General features: G+C 35.2%; 1 protein-coding gene across 4 annotated transcripts in view; it reads left to right on the forward strand.

Moving 5' to 3' along the window:
- Positions 1-20,446, forward strand: part of ITSN1 (intersectin 1) — a 141,179-nt gene that overhangs the window by 58,713 nt on the left and 62,020 nt on the right. For all 4 annotated transcript variants that reach the window (XM_080374684.1, XM_080374683.1, XM_080374685.1 and 1 more), the window contains 6 exons: positions 597-859; positions 1,916-2,065; positions 2,241-2,381; positions 8,222-8,309; positions 8,484-8,623; positions 18,159-18,283. In XM_080374684.1, the coding sequence (XP_080230810.1) occupies positions 597-859; positions 1,916-2,065; positions 2,241-2,381; positions 8,222-8,309; positions 8,484-8,623; positions 18,159-18,283 (907 nt within the window). The remainder of the gene's footprint in view (positions 1-596; positions 860-1,915; positions 2,066-2,240; positions 2,382-8,221; positions 8,310-8,483; positions 8,624-18,158; positions 18,284-20,446) is intronic.

The following is a 20,446-nucleotide window of genomic DNA, read 5'->3' on the forward strand; positions in this document are numbered from 1 at the left end:
GAACCTGTGCTGGAACTGAGGTCAATTTTTTAGGACAGTAAGTGATAAGGATGCAAATCTGCAGAAATCTAGTCTTTCTACTGCTCAGTTCAGCTGCTCAAGAACTTAAGCAAGCCATTTCTTTTCCTGACAGTAACTGAGTAATTTTCGTCATTTGCATAATGGCTTTTTAATTATATAATCAGCTGAATTTGTTGCCTTATAGTAATTGAAGTGTTGGTTCTTTTACTGCTACTACTATCAAATGTATAGAGGAACTGCAGATCCTGTGTCCTCACAGAGGATTAGGGGCAAGTGGTTTGTCGAAGTTATACCCACCTGTTGGGCTTTGTGGAGAAACCTAAAAGCCTGAGGAATAGGAACTGAAATTCACACCTTGGTTTCCTAAGGATGTGGGTTTAAGGGGATCTACAGTATGATCATGATAAAACCTAGAATTACCTGTAGAGCTATATGATTAGTAGTTGAGACCTACATCGACTATTGTTGAAAGGTTGTTTCACTTAGATTCAGCATATATGGATTTTAAGTTGTTTTTTTTTAAGTCAGTAGCAAAGTTTTAATTCTCCTTTGCTCCATGTTATCACACATTAAAGTTACGTTTGAAGATAAAAAACGGGAGAACTTTGAACGTGGCAACCTAGAACTTGAAAAACGGAGGCAGGCTCTCCTGGAGCAGCAACGCAAAGAACAAGAGCGTCTAGCACAGCTGGAACGGGCAGAGCAAGAAAGGAAAGAACGTGAGCGGCAGGAGCAAGAACGTAAAAGACAACTGGAGCTAGAGAAACAGCTGGAAAAACAACGGGAATTGGAACGGCAGAGGGAAGAGGAAAGGAGGAAAGAAATAGAAAGGAGAGAGGTAACCAACTGGATAAAAGGAAGGTGGTTATGTCACTGGCAGCTGTGTTTGATTAGAACAAAATGTAATGTGTACACTAAATATTTTGTTGTCATTTTTAGTAAGTAAACATTTAAAGAACGAACTTAAATTTTTGGGTTCTTGAAAGTAAGGAAAGGGTCGGCTATCTCTTTATTTTTCATGTGAAATGGATGGATGAGACATTTAGATCTAGGACAACGTGCTCCTAACCACTGACTTGTTTAAAAATAATAATTATTTTTTTCTTCGATACAAAGATATACTTGAATGAATGATGATAAACTCATGGGTATTGCTGACATTCATGATTTTCCTGTGATAATTTAACCAGCACACATTTTCTTTAACAAATTAACAGCTTTTTAAAATAATTGCTTTTTATTTTCTCACATTGCCAAATAATGATGCATTCAGTGCAGTAGCATTTGACTATTCTTTGCAAAGCTGCAGAATGTCTAATATTGAAGGTTTGAAAGATTTTTGATGCCATCTTGGTGAGTTCTTGAAGTCTTAACATGGAACAACTTGTTAAATCAGAAAACCGAATCTTGGGAAACTGGTTAAAATGGAGTGATAAACTGTTTAGTCACCTAAAGCGTTGGAACAGGCTGCCCAGGGTATTGGTTGAGTCGCCATCCCTGGAGGTATGTAAAAAAGGAAGTGTAAATGTGGCACTTAGGGACTTGGTTTAATGATGGACTTGGGCAGTCCTGGGTTAATTGTTGGAGTCAATGGTCTTAAAGGTCTTTCTCAACCTAAATGATTCTGTGATTCTGTCTGCTGTATGGTGAAGCCCCATTTCACCAGTGTTCTCATGTGAGGGTTTCAATTGAGCAATTTCTGTGCTTAGAGGCACATACTTAGTCCACAGTTTAGTGAAGTTTTTATATTGTTTTAATTGCACATTAGAATATGACTATTAGCAATTAGAATAGTTTCTCAAAATAGATCTTTCATATTTTTTAAAATAAAAAAATTAAATAAAAATATTCATATATTAATTAATTAATTAAATAAAAATTTCATATGCTGCAGGCTGCAAAACGGGAACTTGAGAGGCAACGGCAACTCGAGTGGGAGCGTAATCGTCGGCAAGAATTGCTAAATCAAAGAAACAAAGAACAAGAGGACATAGTTGTTCTGAAGGCAAAGAAGAAGACCTTAGAATTTGAGCTGGAAGCTCTAGTAAGTGATCGTGTTGCAGATAAAATACACAAGCACAGTAGTGACTGTTATATGGCCATGTTTATTTTCTATAATTTCAATTTTTAAATATGGAATATAAGTACTTTTTAGATCCTTACTTGCATGACAAACCATTCTGCTAAAAAAAGAGAGATATTTTTCTTTTTTTCTGAAGAATGATAAAAAAAATCAATTGGAGGGAAAGCTTCAGGATATCAGATGTCGGCTGTCTACCCAAAGACAAGAAATTGAAAGTACAAATAAATCTAGAGAACTGAGAATTGCTGAAATCACCCATTTGCAACAGCAGCTACAGGTGAGAAAATGTTCTTAGCCTTACATTTTGACTTTCTCAGCTGGATCAATATCCTAAGCAAACTTGCTACAATATATGATGTGTTGTTCCTTGTACATAAGGAATTGTTGTAGATAATTTGTCATTCTTTTAAATGAATCTTCTTCAGACGTGTCTAGGAATTGCTTCCTACATTTGCAGGTGTGTCTGTGATTATCACTTCTTCATGAAATCCTGTTGTGGGGAGCAGTAAGTAAATTGCTTGGCTGAAGATGTTAAAGGGTTTGGGGGGGGATGAGGGGGAAGAAATTTTATGGCATTAATTTTTGTTGGCAGTGATTGCTGTTTGTGTGCTGAAAGAAAGAACTGACTTCAGTGAAGTAGCTTGTTGATGATGCGTATTAGTGTTTTTTTAATTTATGAAATAATGAATTCTCAAAATTGAAGTTACCAGTTAAACCAGTTAGTTCTTAGTCTGACTCTGGCATTAGTCTTTCCTACTTCTCTAAAATTCTCTGTCAAATTAAAGATGGAATTGAGTAGATGTCTGCTTTTAGTGAAAGAATGTTCTTCGCAATTAGTAAAAGTTTCTAGATGAGTATTTGATTTAGGGATTTTTTTTCTTTATTAAATATTTTATATTGCTTGAAATTAATCCTTGGTCAGTAATGGGGCTCTCAGTGCTTTTCTACCACTTACATTATGAGGGCTTAGGTGTAAAACCTTTCTTAAAACCTAATCCTACTGTTCCATTTCAACTTTCTAGGCATAATTAATATAGTACATTCATTTGAACAAAACCAGAACTTGAAAGTTCAGATTTTTTTTGTTTTACGTATGAGGGTTTTTGACTGTTTTTTTCTTATTTCTTAAAACATCTTACATTTCTATTGAAGTTTTGTATAACAGCATTACACCGTTCACAAGACTTCTTTCTTTTGGCAGCAGCTTATTATAAAAGGTATAATTTAGGGGTCATATTCTTGCACAGTGTTTCTGTCCACTTGATGCATGCAATAGCAAACAAGAAATGCTACTAGGCGACACTTGTGACATAAACAACTGCCATAGTTAGGCTTGAAACCACTCTTCTCTCTTTCATGAAATGCTTCTGTATTGGCAGCTGAATATGAAGTCAAACAGAATTGAATCAAGTGTAGGAAATTAAGTTACACATAGCAGTACTGGCTCAAAGAGACAAAAAACTGACTATGCTTGATAAAATGCATGAACCCCCCCCCCCCATTTACCTGAGTAAGTTAAAGACTGCTGATCTTGTGTGCACAGCTGATCTCCATGTAAAAGCAACGACTACCTCAATTTCTTTGTAACCCTTCTATTCCAAAAGCTTTTCATTGAAATGGTCTAAGGTACTGTAACTCACTTCAGAAGAAGATAAGCAGCTACATAGCATTGATAGATAAATGCTATTTCAACAAATTGAATGGAATTAATTTCCTACTTTCGCATGTAATTTCTGTTAACTTGGTAACTTTTTGTCAGTTAGCCTCTGTAGTCAGAAAAGACAAAGTATGTTTTTGCTTTTGTCATAATATAAAAAAATGAAGAAGGAAAAAATTATATGTTACAGTAAAAAGCTGTAAACCATTTATATTATAGTAAATACCAATGTGCTACTGTTGGGATAGAGTCCCTTATAACAGACATCCTAAAAAACCATGAGAAATTACTATGATCAAAAGCTTGAATTAGCTTCCACAGCTGGTTAAGTAAATGGAAAGTGCAGAGGGAAGAAAAAAAAGTGAAACCAACACCAATGGGAAACAAGTAATGAGAAAGGTAATCCATCTACAACTAGGTGTTAAGTAGCTTATTAGAAAATGCTAAATAAACAAGGAGCAGTGTTCTCTGTAGATGCATTAACAATTTTTTGAATTTAGTCATGTCTTTGTAGATGTGCTTTTTCCCTACCTACAGCTTTTATGCATTGTGATTTATTTATTGCATGGTGATGCAACTACATCACCATGAAAGAGAAATTTCAAGGAGGGCAGGGGGATTCTTCACCTTCCTAACATTTGGCTTGTGCTACTTATTACCCAACCACAATAGTCAAAAAGCAGATGGCTTTTTAACACCATTCTCTGAAATTTAATTGAAACATCTGGCAAAGTACACAGATTTTGTACAGTTATCTACATTTTACTCTTGTTTTGGAATCACCACTGTATTTGTAGTGGTTTTTAACCATGTCTGGTCATTGTAATTGGTAGTAAGTGTTATGTGTCCAGCAGCTTCGTTAATGTCTGTGCACTTTCTAAATTGCTTTGTTCACAATAACTGTCAGAGCACTTCTGTAATGAAAACCATGCTTGTGTTTCTTGGTGGTTATTTTGTTGGATTTTTGGTTTTGAGGTGGTTTTTTTAGGTTGAAAGCATTGGCTGTGACTTTGTGGTATTATCTTCTCTCAGGTGGTTTTTAATCCCAACCACTCATATTTCGGTTAACGTCTCTTGAGGGTTTTATCACAGCTGTGATCCTAAAAAGAAGTGTCGCTACTTAGTAGAAAAGGCCAAACTTTATCTGGGAAGAACCTAAATGAGTGGATAGCTTTTTCCTGAAAAAAAGATGTTTCTCAAATATCCTGTAAATTTTACTGTCTAATTTGTAGAGGAAAGACTCAAGCAGTAAGTGACTTTTTAAAGGAAGATTTTGATCCTCTGAACTCTCCAGTAGATTAGAAAGTCAGTTGTGGTCTAATCCTGGCCAGCAACTGAGCACCACGCAGCTGCCCACTCACTCTCCCCCACTGTGGGATGGAGGAGAGGATCGGAAGAGTGAAAGTAAGAAAACTTATGGGTTGAGATAAAGACAGCTTAATAGGTGAAGCAAAAACTGCGCATGCAAGCAAAGCAAAATAAGGAATTCATTTACTATTTCCCAAGGGCAGGCAGGTGCTTGGCCATCCCCAGGAAAGCTGGGCTCCATGACGCGTAACGGTTACTTGGGAAGACAAACGCCATAAGGCCAGATGTTCCCCCCTTCCTCCTTCTTCCCCCAGTTTATATACTCAGCATGATGTCGTATGGAATATCCCTTTGGCTGGTTTGGGTCACCTGTCCTGTGTCCCCTCCCAGTTTCTTGTGCCCCTCCAGCCCTCTCGCTGGCAGGGCCTGAGAAACGAAAAGTCCTTGATTTAATATAGACATCACCCAGTAACAACCAAAAACATCCATGTGCTATCAACATTGTTCTCACACCAAATCCCAAACACAGCACTGCACCAGCTACTGAGAAGAAAATTAACTCTGTCCCAGCTGAAACGAGGACATCAGTATTGTTGATTATCTTTGTAGGATGATATATCTTCACTTAGAAATATCTTACTTTAATACATCTGACACTTGCTATGAAAAGATGAGTTAATTCAAAGGAGTAATTATTCTTCAACCTGTTAATTGGTTTCAGGATGGAGTTTGATTAAAATTGTGGAAGAAATTTATATAACAATTAATCCTGAGTGATGAAAATGTGCTAGCTATATGAATCCGTGATATCTAGTAGAGTGGTATTTCCAGGGAAGTTTGGAAACATCCTGCCTTCCAAACACCTGAACTGTATTATAATGTCTACAGGGCTTCTGCTAGTTACCTGCAGTGATTATTTGCCTCCTTGATGAACACTTTGGCTCCCTAGTAATTTGGCTTTCCTCTGAAGCACTGAAAGCAGGGTATGTGGCAGAGGCTTAAGACATATAGTGGTATCTCAGTTTCTCATGTGCCCTCTTGCTCACAGCATAGGATCAGAACTTTCCCTTGTTAGATTGACAGGAACTGCTTTTTGATTGCTTTGTTTGCCTTCTACTGCTATATGGGACATTATTCAGTTCTTGGAAATTTCTTGTTGCATGCAGTGTTAGTGATGCTTTTAATTTCTTCCATCTGTTTCTTCAGTACAACTAAAGGATGTGGAAAAGCATGTTGTGGATGCTCTGGAATAGATGCTTATTACATGGCTGCCTGTGCTTTCAGGAAACAGAACTTGACCATCATGATCCCTTGTCATTCTCTGTCCTTAAATACTCTCCAAACTATTCTGTCTATTAAGATTGCGTTATCTGGAGCTTAGAAGTATTCTGACCTTCAAAAATAAACAACTAAGGTTAGGATTACATTCCATGCTGAAATGTCCTATGTTACACAATTTTGATATCCTTGTGTCTTGAAAGGTGATTTCCTTTCCTCTTTCTCTAGAAGTTTATCTATCAATACATTTAGTCTACTAGATGCCACCTTTCTTGGGTTGTACTACTTGAAAACTTTATTTCCACAATGCCCGTGTGCTATACTAATTTAATAATACTGTTTATATTTTTCATCGCAAACTATGGCATGCGGGGCATGCAGGTATTTGGGTGGAAGCATGTGGTGGAAGGGAAAGTGTTTTGCACTTAGCTGAAGCACACGGTAATGGTAGTTGTTGTTAAGGAGGCAAGCCCCCTCAAGCAGATGATTTGGAAAATGGTGCATTATATATCGCTGTTTCTCATTTGGTTCTAGTGGGGAATATAGTCCCATGGTAGGAGTATCTGGCCTTCACGATATGCTTGAAGGGCTGGAAGAGATCTGCTGATGCTATAGGCAATGCATCTGAACAGTGAGGGACACGTGCGTTTGAGTATTAGGAGTTACATAGTTTATCTTATACTTTGTGAATTCATAAAGTCATTGACTCTGCTTTGCTATCTAAGTATGTTTTCCGGACCATAATGAGATTACAGTAGTTTCCGGTGATTGATAAGATGACTGCATAAGATCTGAGCTGTCCACCGCAGAGGCCCAATGAAAAGCTGCCATGAGTAAAGTGGGACAACTATGAAGTCACATCAGTATGGTCAACCATGTGTTCTTGTAACAAAAATTTAAAAATTTTCATGGCACTTACTCTGGAATTAAGTGATTAGGTGATATTTATTCTTAGGCTTATATTATGTCATTTGCAGTCCTTCATGACAAGTGGAAATTGTCAGGTGGTTGGTTCCTCAAAAGCCTGCAATTCAAGACAACTGCCGAAATAAATTACTTAGTTTGTCTGAAAGATAGGATGTTGACACTTAGGTGGCTTTTATAAAATAAGCTGTTTCACCTCATGCCTCTCTATTATGTTTTGACAACTTCAAGCTGGAGGTCAAGGCTTCTGAAAAGGTGTATGAAGTAGCACTCCTCCAGAATGAGCAAGGATTATGTTAGATAGATAGATAGATAGATAGATAAAATCCACCCAAGGAGGAATTTCTCATCTGCAGGGTCTCCTGCAATATATCAGTATGCAATCTTATGACTGTGTTGAAACTGAGAGAGATCATAATCCTCTTTCAAGAGTGCTAAATCAAGAGATCATGTATTTTCATCTAACAGAGCTTGTGTTGCATAGCATTTGTCCATAATATATTCCTTCACAGTGAAAGCCTTTATTTTCTTTTATTTATATAAACTTCAAATATTTGTCTTTCTATTCCTGATGAAAGATAATATTCATTTGTTAAAATGAGATTTAAACAGATAATAAGTGCTTTTTTAATGTTTCCTGAAATCTATCCTTGTCTTTTTGCCCTGAATTTCAAGTAATTCCAAGCCAAGTTACATATTCAATGAGGATCAATTCTTAAGTAATATGCTTAAATTTTATATGCTGGTTTTTTTGTACTGGCAGAGAACGATGTCTGAGTGGTAGTATCACACAGATAATGCTTGAATAATAGCAATAATACATAATTCAGTGGGAGAAAAAGTAAAGACTCATTTCAGAAGAAATGACAATGAGAGGTCTTATAGCTAAAGTCATTCCTCACCTTTCTGTCTGTTTCTTGTTTTCTCTCTCCTCCGTGTCCTCTGTTCAGGAATCTCAGCAGATGCTTGGGAGGTTGATTCCAGAAAAGCAATTGCTTAATGATCAGCTAAAGCAAGTTCAACAGAACAGTTTGCACAGTAAGTATGTTTTTGTATATGTCTGAGTTTGTATAGGACATGATACTGCATTGCACAGTGTACTGTGTAATTTCTTTTTTTGTTTTGCAAGATGCGTGTTGAAAAATGTTGCTTTGTGTGACCTGAAATTCTCTGTATAAAGCAATACTTATTTGACAATATGTTTTAAAACAGGAGACTCTCTTCTTACCATCAAAAGAGCCTTAGAAGCCAAGGAACTAGCACGTCAACAACTTCGAGACCAGCTAGATGAAGTAGAAAAAGAAACCAGAGCTAAACTTCAGGAAATTGATATTTTCAATAATCAACTGAAGGTAATCCTAGAATTTTTAACCATTTCTTCTAAATGTTCAGTTAATTATTTTTTAATTTGATTATGAGGAAAAAACCAGAATGATTGATTTAGAACGTCAGTTTTGGGAATGTTCTCAAATCTCTTTCTTGGGAGGTGGTTTGGGGTTTTTTGTTGGGTTTTTTTAAAATTTTTTTTAAGAAGGTACTACTTGGCATCCGAACTCAGAGTTTGAATCAACTTCATCTGCAGAATCTATGCAAGAATAGATTTGAGCTCTGATTCCGGATCCGTGATATGAAATTGCCAGTTTCTGCCCTTTTGCATCAAGGAAGTGCAAGCCTATAGCAGGTCAACAAATCTGCTGGAATCAGTACTTCAGATTGAAATCTTTGTTAGAGAGGCTTGATTTTCTGCTGACACACAGAATTTTTATCTGCTATTTGTAAGCTTATACTTGTTCCTGAATGTAGTTGTCTGTTGTTTGTGGTTTCATGCTTTATTGATCAGTCTTTTGTTAAAACGATGTGATTTGTTGTTTATTTCTGGACAAGAAAATGACAGAAATTGCACAAGTGAGTAGAGGAAGTGTTCTTTAGAGAGAAGTTATAAATCAGTCTTCAGTTAACAAACTTCTAATAGAATATTTTATGAAAAATAATGCTAATGTTAAGGTACTTCATCCGATGATTCAACTGATGGTTTCTCCTGAAAGCTGACAAGAAAAATACTCCATTTCCTGCAACGTATAATAAAATGAGCTACAAGTATTTAGAAGGAAAAGAACTATGATAGATACATTAATATTTCTGTAGTTGTTTTGAAATTAGATAAACTATTTTCTGCTTTAGAATAGAAGGTGTGTTTGAAGTTGACTAATGAATAGCTTGTTTTAATATCAAAGTTAATAATAATTTTAGGAAGACTGAAAAGTTGTAGACCATACTACCTGTTTCAATGCCAATTCAAAGATGACTCTCAGTATCTTAGGCAGGGAAGTAGGAAGGGGAGAACCTCTGCAGGGTCATAAGAGACACAAGACAAACAAAATGTGCACAATTTAATGTAAAAGAAAACAGAATGGTTTACCTTTTTTTTAATATATATATATACACACACACTTTTTGGACACATTAACAAATCGTGCTTTTTGGGTGCTTTTTTTTGTATTTGTCTTTTTTTTTGTTTTTAAAATTGAGTCTTTTTGAAGTGTTTTGCAGATAAATATGAATAAAGGTTATTAATTCTAAAATTGTCAGCATTCAGTTTGATCATAAATGACCTAAACAGTTTATAAGTGGGCAGAGGGATTAATAATCTTAGTACTGTCACAGTCACAAAAAAGCAACCCCAAACCAAAAAAAATCCAGTATTTTAAATATTGAAGGACTTGACTTAACAAATAAGCTAATGATAATTAAAAATTGAAGATCCATATTAAACAAAGACATCAGTTTATCAAATGTCTGCTATCTGTCCAAGAATACCTTGGCTAATTATAAACTGTTTTGCAGTTTAATGGGAAAATTGATTTCTGTTTTCAAATCTTAGTGTTTAGACTTACCACTTTAAATGCTGACAAGTAGTTATGTAGACAGTTCTTTGGGAAGACTTCAGCAAGCTTTGTTTGGCTTTTGGATATTGTGCTCTTCATTTCATAATGTGTAGGAGTGGTGCTTAATAGGAAGACCACTTTTTGTTGGTGTATGTTGGTGGTTTTGCCTTGCTGCAGTTTTCTTGCAAGAGATGAGTTTAAGAGGGGCAGTGCAGTTGTGCTACTGAAATTGAGAGGTGGGAGCTTAATTCAAAGAGAGTTATATTTTCTCCCTTTTGTAGTTTCACTAGATGTGCAAGATGTATTTTGAGGGGCCTGGATGGTTTTAATACTAGATTTAAATATCTACAAAAGCCTATATACCTTTTTGTGGACTCAGCATGAAATGATTGTAGTACTCCCAAGTGCCAGAGAAACTTCTTAGAAGGTGCTGTGTGTGCAGCAGTGATTTAATGACTTATTCTTTTGGAGAAAGCTCTTAGAATATTTTACATATGAGACTATGCACAAAGCTAGTGAAAGCTTTCCTGAGACTCATGGTTTTCTTAGGGTTTGTGTGAAGTGGAAGTTCTGTTCTTAAACCAAGGCAGAACACACCTATCTCTTAGGTAATAATGCTCAAAACAAAATCATCTAGGAACTTGCATAACTCTAAGGTACTTTTACCTAAAAAATCAAAAATCTGGGACAACTTTTAGGAACTGCCACTGGAAAGATGACTGTCATGTTTGTGATAGGTAGAAAATGGCTTATAAATACTTGCTAAATTAATAGCTTCCCCAATTAACAGAAGAACTTTTTGTTTACTTATTAGTAACTGGGTGCATAAATACAGCAGGCTCATTTGGTGCTACAGTACCTTGCAATTTGTGTAATTATCAGTCAACTGTATAATGCTCACATTTAAGTGTGATACTTTTCAAATAATATATCAAAAATTCCACCACATCTGAGCTCTAAATACATTAAAGGATTCTTATTTTGTAAAGTAAGAGAAAATATGTAAAGATGGGAAATACAGAAATATTTATATTTAAAATGTATTTTTATTAAATAGATACATTAAAACTTCCATTTTTAATCAGGGCTGTTTCAAAATTATCCTTTAATTTTAACTGCTTTTTTTTTTAACTGCTTATCAGTTTAAAACTGATAGGTAGGTTTTTTATGGTGATCTGCTGTTATTTGGTGCCTCAGTTTACTGAGAGATGGACATTTGGTGAGGTGGCTGCTAGGATGGCAGCACCATAATTGACACTGTCTTGTGCAGCTTTTGTTCTCTGACAAGTGATGGAGCAGCACTGGTGCTTGCCTCATCTTCTGTAATACAACTAGCTTCTGAACAAGAAGCAGAATGATGTGTTACTGTTTGTGAACTCCCAAGGGGGGGGAAAAAAAGCATATCTAAATACTCTTTAGATATATATGATCTTACAACATTTTGCATTTATTTCCTGTGGAGAGAGGGACTAATACATGTCTTTACTTAGTCAAAATGCTTAATTTAATAGAAAAAATAACCAAAACTTTAAATATGTAAGATACTGCTCTCTCGAGTATAAGGTATATGCCAAAGTAGTTTTGATGAAATGTTTAAGAGACCGTGAAGTTAACGGCAACATTAAATTATAACCTTTTGTCATCATTGCTGAGATTTATTCCTTATTGGCTATGAATGTTGATTAGATTATTTCTTACGTAAGTGTATCCTTAAATTTTGCAAAACTCTATTGCAAAACTATATTTCTGATTCATTCTCTTGAAATAGGCTATACTTGATCTACTGATACTGAATACAGAAATATGCTGTGATAGTACAAGATAAAATGAACAATTTCACTATTATCTAGTGTGCCTTTTCTTTGATGAGACCATAAGGTTTACCTAATATTCCCATATGGGTTAGGTTACAGGTCAGCTTGTTAACAGTGTAGTAGTATCCAGTGGATTGCACTGCATTTGCCTACATATTATATTTTTATGTTCTGCAGTGAGTACTTAAAATAAGTGTTAAATTTCCTCATCTTTGCTTTGTGTCTTAATAGCATATATGAGTGATTAGAGAGATAAATGAATTTTTTTTTTCCCCCTGAATCTTTTGTTATCCCTCCAAAACAACTGATTTAAATTTCTTCTGATTAGTCTATTGGAGCTCAAGTACTTCAGTTACTTTTGTTTCAAGTTAACATTTCAAAAGTTGGAAATGTTCTTAGAATTGGATTCCTTTCAAAAACTTTTTGGAGTACAAAATGTTATTAATTTTTCAAAACGGGTAGTTTCAGGAAACTTGTTAATACTTGTTAGTCAGAGAAATAGGCACCTTAGCCTGCAGCTGGTCAGATATCCTTTTAAATCAGAATTGAGTCATTTTATCAGAGAAGATAATAGTCTTGTGGGTTGTGCTGTATTTGGCTGTACAGTAAGTGACTGAGTTTGTAACAAGGTTGAAAGGTAAGCCACATTTTTGTGTCCTGAATTAGGTTGAAAGAGTCTTAACTTCCATTACTCTTTAAAAATTCTGGCCTAGAAATCTAATAGTTAAAATTGATACAGATATTAGTAAAATGTAACTGGGCACTTTTTTCTTTTTCTCTATTTCTTAGAATAATTCTGTAGAATAGGAGGCTTTATATTGGGTTTCCTGTTTGTATACCTATAGTCCTACTATAATTTACCTTTACAAATTCTTTTTATATTCAGTGTGAATTTATATTTAAATGTTACAAAGGTCAGTCATCACACACTGTCAAATAAAACAATAGTAATTTTTAATACAGTTTTTTTTCTCCAAAAAGAAAATAATCATTTCATATATCATAGAAAAATTAAGTATTTAGAGCTTATCTGTGTTATTGCATAGGAAAAGAGAACGAATAATACTGTTTCTGAAATCTGTTAGTCTTGCTGAGACGCTATTCTCAGTGCCTGGAAAAAGTGATGAACAAGGAGAATCAAGTTCTTAAAAATGTTTTACATTTTGTGTCATGTTCCAGTTGTTGTCAGTCCCTGTCTAGTCAGTGTGCACTGGACAAGTCTTGCATATGAATGCCTGTTTACATTTGAGCGTTTCTTTCTTCCAGTCAGTGGCAATGGAAGATGCAATGCTGCAGTGCCTGGCAGTTCTCCTGGGCTGCGTCAACTACTTAGACTCCTTTCTAAAGGTCTCCATGCCATACTCAGGCAGTACACAACTGTCTCAATCTGAGTGATGAACCTCCTCCAGTTATGTGCTTCACTTTACCATAAACAGATGAGTGTGCAGTGTTTAACTAAGCTAGTAATTAATAAGAGGTGCTAGCACTAAAACAGAATTAAAGGGAAGAGCTTATAATTTGATTCTTTATCTAATCCTTACTGCCTAGATGAGGAGTGTGCCTTGAATTGCAACTTGGACAAGGTACTAGTTAGTTATTTTTGTCTTTTGCTTATCTGAAACCTCAAGATTTTAAGTTAATTGTTTATTTTGGTCATGGTGTTCTGAATTTTTAAAAAGAAAACACTTTCACGTTAAGTGTTCCTACACAGCACTGTAATTTGTGATTCCAGGTATGAGAGAGATGACAATATATTCCCTTTATCAAAGCCCCCATAGCTATAATACAGGGTGAAAGGAGAAACTGTCTCTGTCAAGGACAAAGCAGGTGCTTTGGGAGTTGGGGAATGACATAGGAGAGTATTGCTGTGGGAAAGCCTCAGTGAGCACAGAACTGCAGGGTTCTTCCCTCTGGGATCAAATGCTCTAGTTTGTCTCAAGGGAAGAAGATTTAATGGAAACCTTGTATTGTAATCCCTCAAGTATCCTAAGTTCTATTGTCTTTCTGTCAAAAGGCAAAATCTGGGCTGAAACAACTACATTTCTAATGTTAAGGTTTTCATAGCGATATGACTTGTCTGTATATAGTGAATATTACTCTGCTGTATGAAACTCCTATTTTAATTCGTATTCAATATTATGTGGGTACCTAAATGTGGCTATTGTAACATCTCAAAATTATACTTGTTAGTCTGTTTGTGAATTAAGTGGAAAGGTAACAATTTCTCTCTAGTGTTAAGGTAAGAAGTCATGCTTTGTCCTGCACACCAGAAACAAGAAAAGCATTGTTATGTCTTTGGAGTTATAATATATGATTTGTACATCTCTTAAGTTGCTTGTGTCTGTAAAGGATGAGTGTAGGACTGTGCTGAATATTCAGCTGGCAAACGTTTCTTTCTGTTGACTGTTGAAGTGTTACTATAATTTTGTACAACTGGTGTCCTGTAGTGCTGTGGGACATGCTGATTCTTTCTCCCCCATCCACCCACTGGTACTTGGCAAAGCAACAGAGCATCTCCCTTTTGCATGAGACACAGATCAAATCTTTATTTCCTCCTAGCTAATACAAAGAAGGATATATATTGCATTTTTTAATCTCAAAAAATATTCCATCTAATGCTGGGATTATAAACTAGGTTGGATTTTCTTAACTGTTACAGAATGTATGTCACAGAAAAAAATCTTTTCACAAAATACTGAACTAGCACATTGGCTTAGCTGGGAGGGGATAATGTGTTAAAATGTCTATGGAAAACTTAAATAATTATTAAAATGTTCCTTGAGATACTAGTGTAGCTGAGCAACTATATAAATGGCAAAATAAGCAAACAAAATTTTATTATTTGGACTAAAGTTGGCAGCAGCACTTAACTGCTGTGATGCAGCAGTTGATGGTCCTGCTATATGTACTCAGAATAAGAAACTACTTGCTTCAGACAGACATGGAGGCACGGCTCATAGCTGCACCTTCCCCAGTTACCTATTGGCCATAAAAGTGGCATGTATCATACATTTAGCAGTGAGATAAACTTAAATGGCTAAACTACAATTAAAATACAAAGTTGGAGCTAGCCTTGTAGCTGGACTTCTAGTGGAAGTAAATGTTTGCTGCACAGATGTCTTGGAAGTTGTAATTTGGTTTTCTGTATTTGCAAATTCAGGAAGTTTTGCTGAAGGGGGCGGCGTAGCAATATTGTGAATTAGGTGTAGATTCCTCCTGATTCTGCATATATAGATGAACGGAATCACTCTTTCTAGTTTACAAATTTCTTGTTAAAAAGTAAACTGAGCTCAGATACTTGCGTCTGGGTTGTCTCACTTAAAGCTTTGAGATTTATTGGGGAGGGGGGTGGTTGTTTAACTATGATAAGCTTCGTACTCTTAAAAGGTTTTGGTTCTTCTTTCCTTGCCTATTGATTTTTTCTGTTTAACTGCTCAAACAACAGGGTTTGGGATAAATATGCAAAGGGGAAGAAGAAACAAACCTGGAAAGCACTGTTGTCTAAATAGCTTAAGATTTTGCAAGTAATAACAGGTTATCTTCAGTGTTGCCTTATTAAAAATGCTTGACTATCCCAGGTGTCTCTGTTCAATAGCAAGAGTTTTCATTGGCCAGGACTCAGAATCTGAGCTTCTTGGCATACAAAGTAAAGTGACAGGAGGGGACATAAATGTGAATGACAGCTAAAGCAAGTAGAACAACTAAGGATTTCTAGATGGAAGCCTGTGCTAAAGCTGAACTAAACATAGGAGTCAGAAACCTGTGATTTGGATAGCAGTCCTTTTAGCCAGAAAAGAGAAACTGCTTGTTAAAAATCATCAATGCTAGTCAAGATACTTGATATTTCACAGAAGCAGTATTTTGAGCTTCCAAAACTTTGTAGATACTTAGTTTTATGGATTTCTGCAATCTAAAAAGATTTGTAATACTGTTGGCCAGGGGGAAAACTGCTTTCAACTGTGCCATTCTATAATCTATGTCCTTTCAGATGAGTGCTTGTTAATCACTCCACTGCTAATGTTCTTATGCTTGTATATTTGTCCTTTGCACTTCTATGTATTTTTTGATATAAATAAGGGTTCAGGTGATCATGTAGAAAAGATGGGGACTGTGATTCCCCCATAGAAGTCAATTTGGAACAAGGGTCAAATCCTTTGTACCTTAATATATTACAAATGTAACAACATTAAAGAAGCTGAATTAACAACATACATTTATTGGAAATGACTGTTCACTCTAGTTAGCACTTCAGAAATTTATAGTCATGTCAGAGGTCACCTCTAGCTCCAGGTGCAGTTAACCAACTGTGTGTTCACTGCAATCTTCTGATACCTTTATTTTCGTTGTTCTTTATGGGCCAGCTGCTAAAACCCCATTATGTTTGGTACTGCTAATATATTTCCTTTATAGTAGCCCTTTTCATTACACCAAAATAAGGCTGTGTATGAATGTTTACAACCATGGGCATCAGGGTTTAAAAATTTTCCCAAAGGCAATATCCTGCCTGAATAATTCTGGTAATTATGTAAGAGTAGTTTATTTTACATCCTGTAATATCCATTCTAGATCCTAACTATCTGCTAAGCTTTAATGTGACTATGGAAATATGGTATTGCCCAAATTATCTCTGTATTTCAGTGACTTTCATGGCCTTAGCAGAGTTTTAATTAAAACTTGTATAAGAACTGATTATCTCTTTTAATTATGTTGAATTTGGTTTTCATTGAATTTAAAATTGATGATCATTTATTAAATGAGAATGAGAGCTAGGACACAATTTAAGTTTTTTCCCAACTTTCATCCATATATCAGAAATGTTTTTAATACCTTGCAAGGTCACGTGCTACTCCTCTTCATAATGTAGTTATTTTGATGTCTTGAAATTTGATATTGCACAGTGTGCAGTTGTTCAGCACTAATGCATGTATTTCTTCCACTAACTAAAATTTTTAGACACAGTGCAAGTACAGTCTGTAAACAAACAAGTATTAACTTTCAACTTTTATGAAACTATAGCTAAGAAGTTGCTAATAATGTTGTGAAATTAACTTACTGAAACTTTTCTCATTTTGGCCATTTGAATCACGTGATATTTAGGTTTTTTCTTTTTCTTTTGTGCAATTTTGTATGTTTCTGTCAGCGTATGAAGATAGTTACATGAAATCGTCATCTAGCTAATTTATAGATGTGAATTTCTGAAAAACTATTCAAATACTTTCAAGATTAATTGTTTCAATCCCTGAACAAATTAAGATAAAGTTTTTAAGGATACCAGGATAAACAAATGTGCATGATATGTCAAACATAGTTCAATAAAAGTAGACATTATTAAGATATGGATTTAGAAAGAGTTTCCTGCTGCAAGCTTTTTCTACATGTTTTTGTACTATATTTGCATTAAAATGTATTGATTTTTTTTGAAGTGAACTATTTTCAATGAAAAATTTCAGTTGGCATAGGTGAAGCTGTACTTTTTTCCCCCTTGTAAATCTGAGGAGTTCAGACACAACTCTAGGTCATGCAAATAGATTCTGGATAAAATTTGTATTTTGTTAATAGATGCTAAGCAGAAAACAAATCTTGAGTAAAAGATCATGGTTTTATTGTATTCTAAATGTTTCAGGCAATGCCCTTCCAGTTAGAGGAAAATTGTTTGTATATGGATGAATACTCTCTGTGCCACGATTCATCCCAAAGACATTGCATAAGTAATTCAGTCTCTTGGATATATAAAACAATGCTGAAGATTCTTTAGTAGATCTCCATTAATTGCAAAATGAAACCCATTAACTGAAACAGTTGCTATTACAAGCAGCTCAGAAAGCAGATTTTTGTATGGAATTCAATAAATGAATTTTACAAACCAGCAAACAACTTAAATATAAGGGACTTTCCAGATTAAGCTTTGTCAAACCTTGTCAATTTTTTAAAGTCCCATTTAAAAAAGGCTTTCTTGTTTCTTGACCCTTTAACATGTCAGGTTATATGAATAAAAATAGGAAAACATTAAGTGCTTTGTAGCCCTTTGAAATCTACCTTAAAGGTCTGCCAGTGCATTTGGCAATACTGTAAGTTTGAACAGAGATGCCTAACCATTTGCAAGTTTTGTTACTTCACAATGAAACATCTGGGACCATTAGTTATGATTCACATATAAATGTTTACACATATTTTACTCTTTTCTGTAGGAGTTGAGAGAAATACATAACAAACAGCAGCTACAGAAGCAAAAGAACTTGGAAGCTGAGAGGCTGAAACAGAAGGAACAAGAAAGGAAGACAGTAGAACTGGAAAAGCAAAAAGAAGCTCAAAGGTAACAAACTGCTTTAATTTAAGCCCTTTCTGTAGATGTGTTAGAGTGCAGAGCATTTTGCAAACAGGTAAAATAAACTTTGCATTCCTAGGAGCATAATCTCATCTCAAACAGTATATCACTAAATGGGAAGAATACCCAAGACCTAGACCAAGTTTCATTTCAGTGCAGGTGATCTCTTTTAAAGCTCAGGGAATCTCTTGATTTATCCTTGAATGAGAAGTGTGCTCTGGAAATGAGCTTCTGTATCCATCCGTCACTGTTACTTGTCAGTGATACATATAGATTTCAGCAGTTACGTAAATGTGTAGTGTGACGCTACAGCTTGAGAGGGTCTTGAACTCTGCAATTAACTCTCTGTCTTTTATATTAACATAAAATACAGAGCTAATGTTTTTCTGCTACACACTTGGAAATTTGTTTTCTATGTATATTTATAATATATTTATGTAAAATGAGTGGCATATAGGCTAGCAACCAGTTCTGTTCTGACATCTGAAAATCAGTAGCTGTTTGATTTAATTTTTAGTAACTGTGGGGGTTTTAAACTCTTAATGTAGACAGATGTGGGTCAAGAGATGAAAACAAAGGCCTGAGAACAAGAGGTTTTAAATTATTGGTTATAACATTACATGGACTGTGACCTGAAGTAAATAGATAGCCTGTGTTACTGTTTGGTGAGTTAAGTTAATTTTTACATTTCAGGCAAAACCAAAACAAGGTCTCAGTGAAAACTGTGTCTTCAAACAGAAATCTTATACATAGAAAGCAATTACATTTAGATAAGTCTTAAATAATTGATGTAAAACCTATGCCTTTAAAAATCTTAAAGATCAACTTCTTAAATAGCAAGCTTTCTAAGAAAACAGCTTCCTGTCGCAAAGAAATAATGACACTAAATATGGTAATTATGTTGGGACTTTTCCTTGAAAACAAGAAGGCTGCTGAGGTACTGGAAGTATAGAAATAGTAAATAATAAAATACTCCACTTCCTTCCAGAAAAGTGGAAATTTAAAAAACAGATTTAAAAAAGGAAAAACTTCTGCCATGGAAAACTTCATGTCTGACTTATCATGCTAGTTGAGCATTCAGACTTTATTGGTATTGCAAAACTTTGTGCTGTGCAGCTATTCAAGCTTCTAAATAATTGTAATTGGTATACCTCGTAACAAGCAGTCTACCAAGTCTTACTGATTTCCAACAGACACCAAAATGAATAAGGTAAATGATTAATACTCATAACCTGGATACTACACCATAATGGTTACAGACGTATGCTGCCATGTAGTAGTAGCTCTAGTGAAAGCAAAGAAAGAACGAATAATCTAAGATCATAATTATGTGCACTTAAATCTTTGGCTTAATGGATATCCACAGTCGCTTTACACTGAGAACAATCTTAGCAATTTTTTATTGGTAATTATGCACTGAATTGTGCACATACTTAATTGAGCAAACAGATATACAGACATACATATTTGGGGATGGTAGAGGTCTTTAAGACCTCTTATGGCTAATTAGTCTTTATTAACTTAACGCTAATTCCATGCAGATTTGTATGATTGTGGGAGTAATATACAGTTCAGAGGGAAAAAAACCCTACATTTGAGTAAAATGAATAAGGCTTACTCTTGGTGTTTGGGATAAGAACTGCACGAGTGGTATAATGCAGTTGGTGAGAGAAAAAAAATTGAAAGAGTAAAAAGCAAGTATAGGTAAATCCTAGCTTAGAGGCCATATCCACAATAATTAAAACATCAAGAGTCTTGAAGTAAGGAAAAGAGCAGAATGTCAAGTTTTCTGTTCCTAACCTTAAGCTCTGGTACTTGGGCCTGGGCTTCTCAGTCTCTTCTTACTATCTTTTTTGTCTTCAACTTGTGATATTAGCTTTCATAACAATCAAACAAGAAAATTCTGCAGGTTCTATGGAAGGAAAAACGAAATCAAACATACACCCCCCACCCCCACCCCCCGCTAGATTGTTGCCTGCTTGCTCCAGCAGTTAGAGCAAACGTGGTTTTTAAGTATGGGAAGATTTAATCACTTTTATTAGAAACATAATTAAAAACTCAGTTTCCCATTTAAAGCCCATCTGACTAAACTCACCAGGTAAGACACCATTCAAGTCAAAAGAAAACTGAGCTCTGTATGCCTGTGTGGTG

This window comes from Falco punctatus (genome assembly GCF_963210335.1).
Source record: "Falco punctatus genome assembly, chromosome: 2".
Taxonomy (NCBI): Eukaryota; Metazoa; Chordata; class Aves; order Falconiformes; family Falconidae; genus Falco; species Falco punctatus.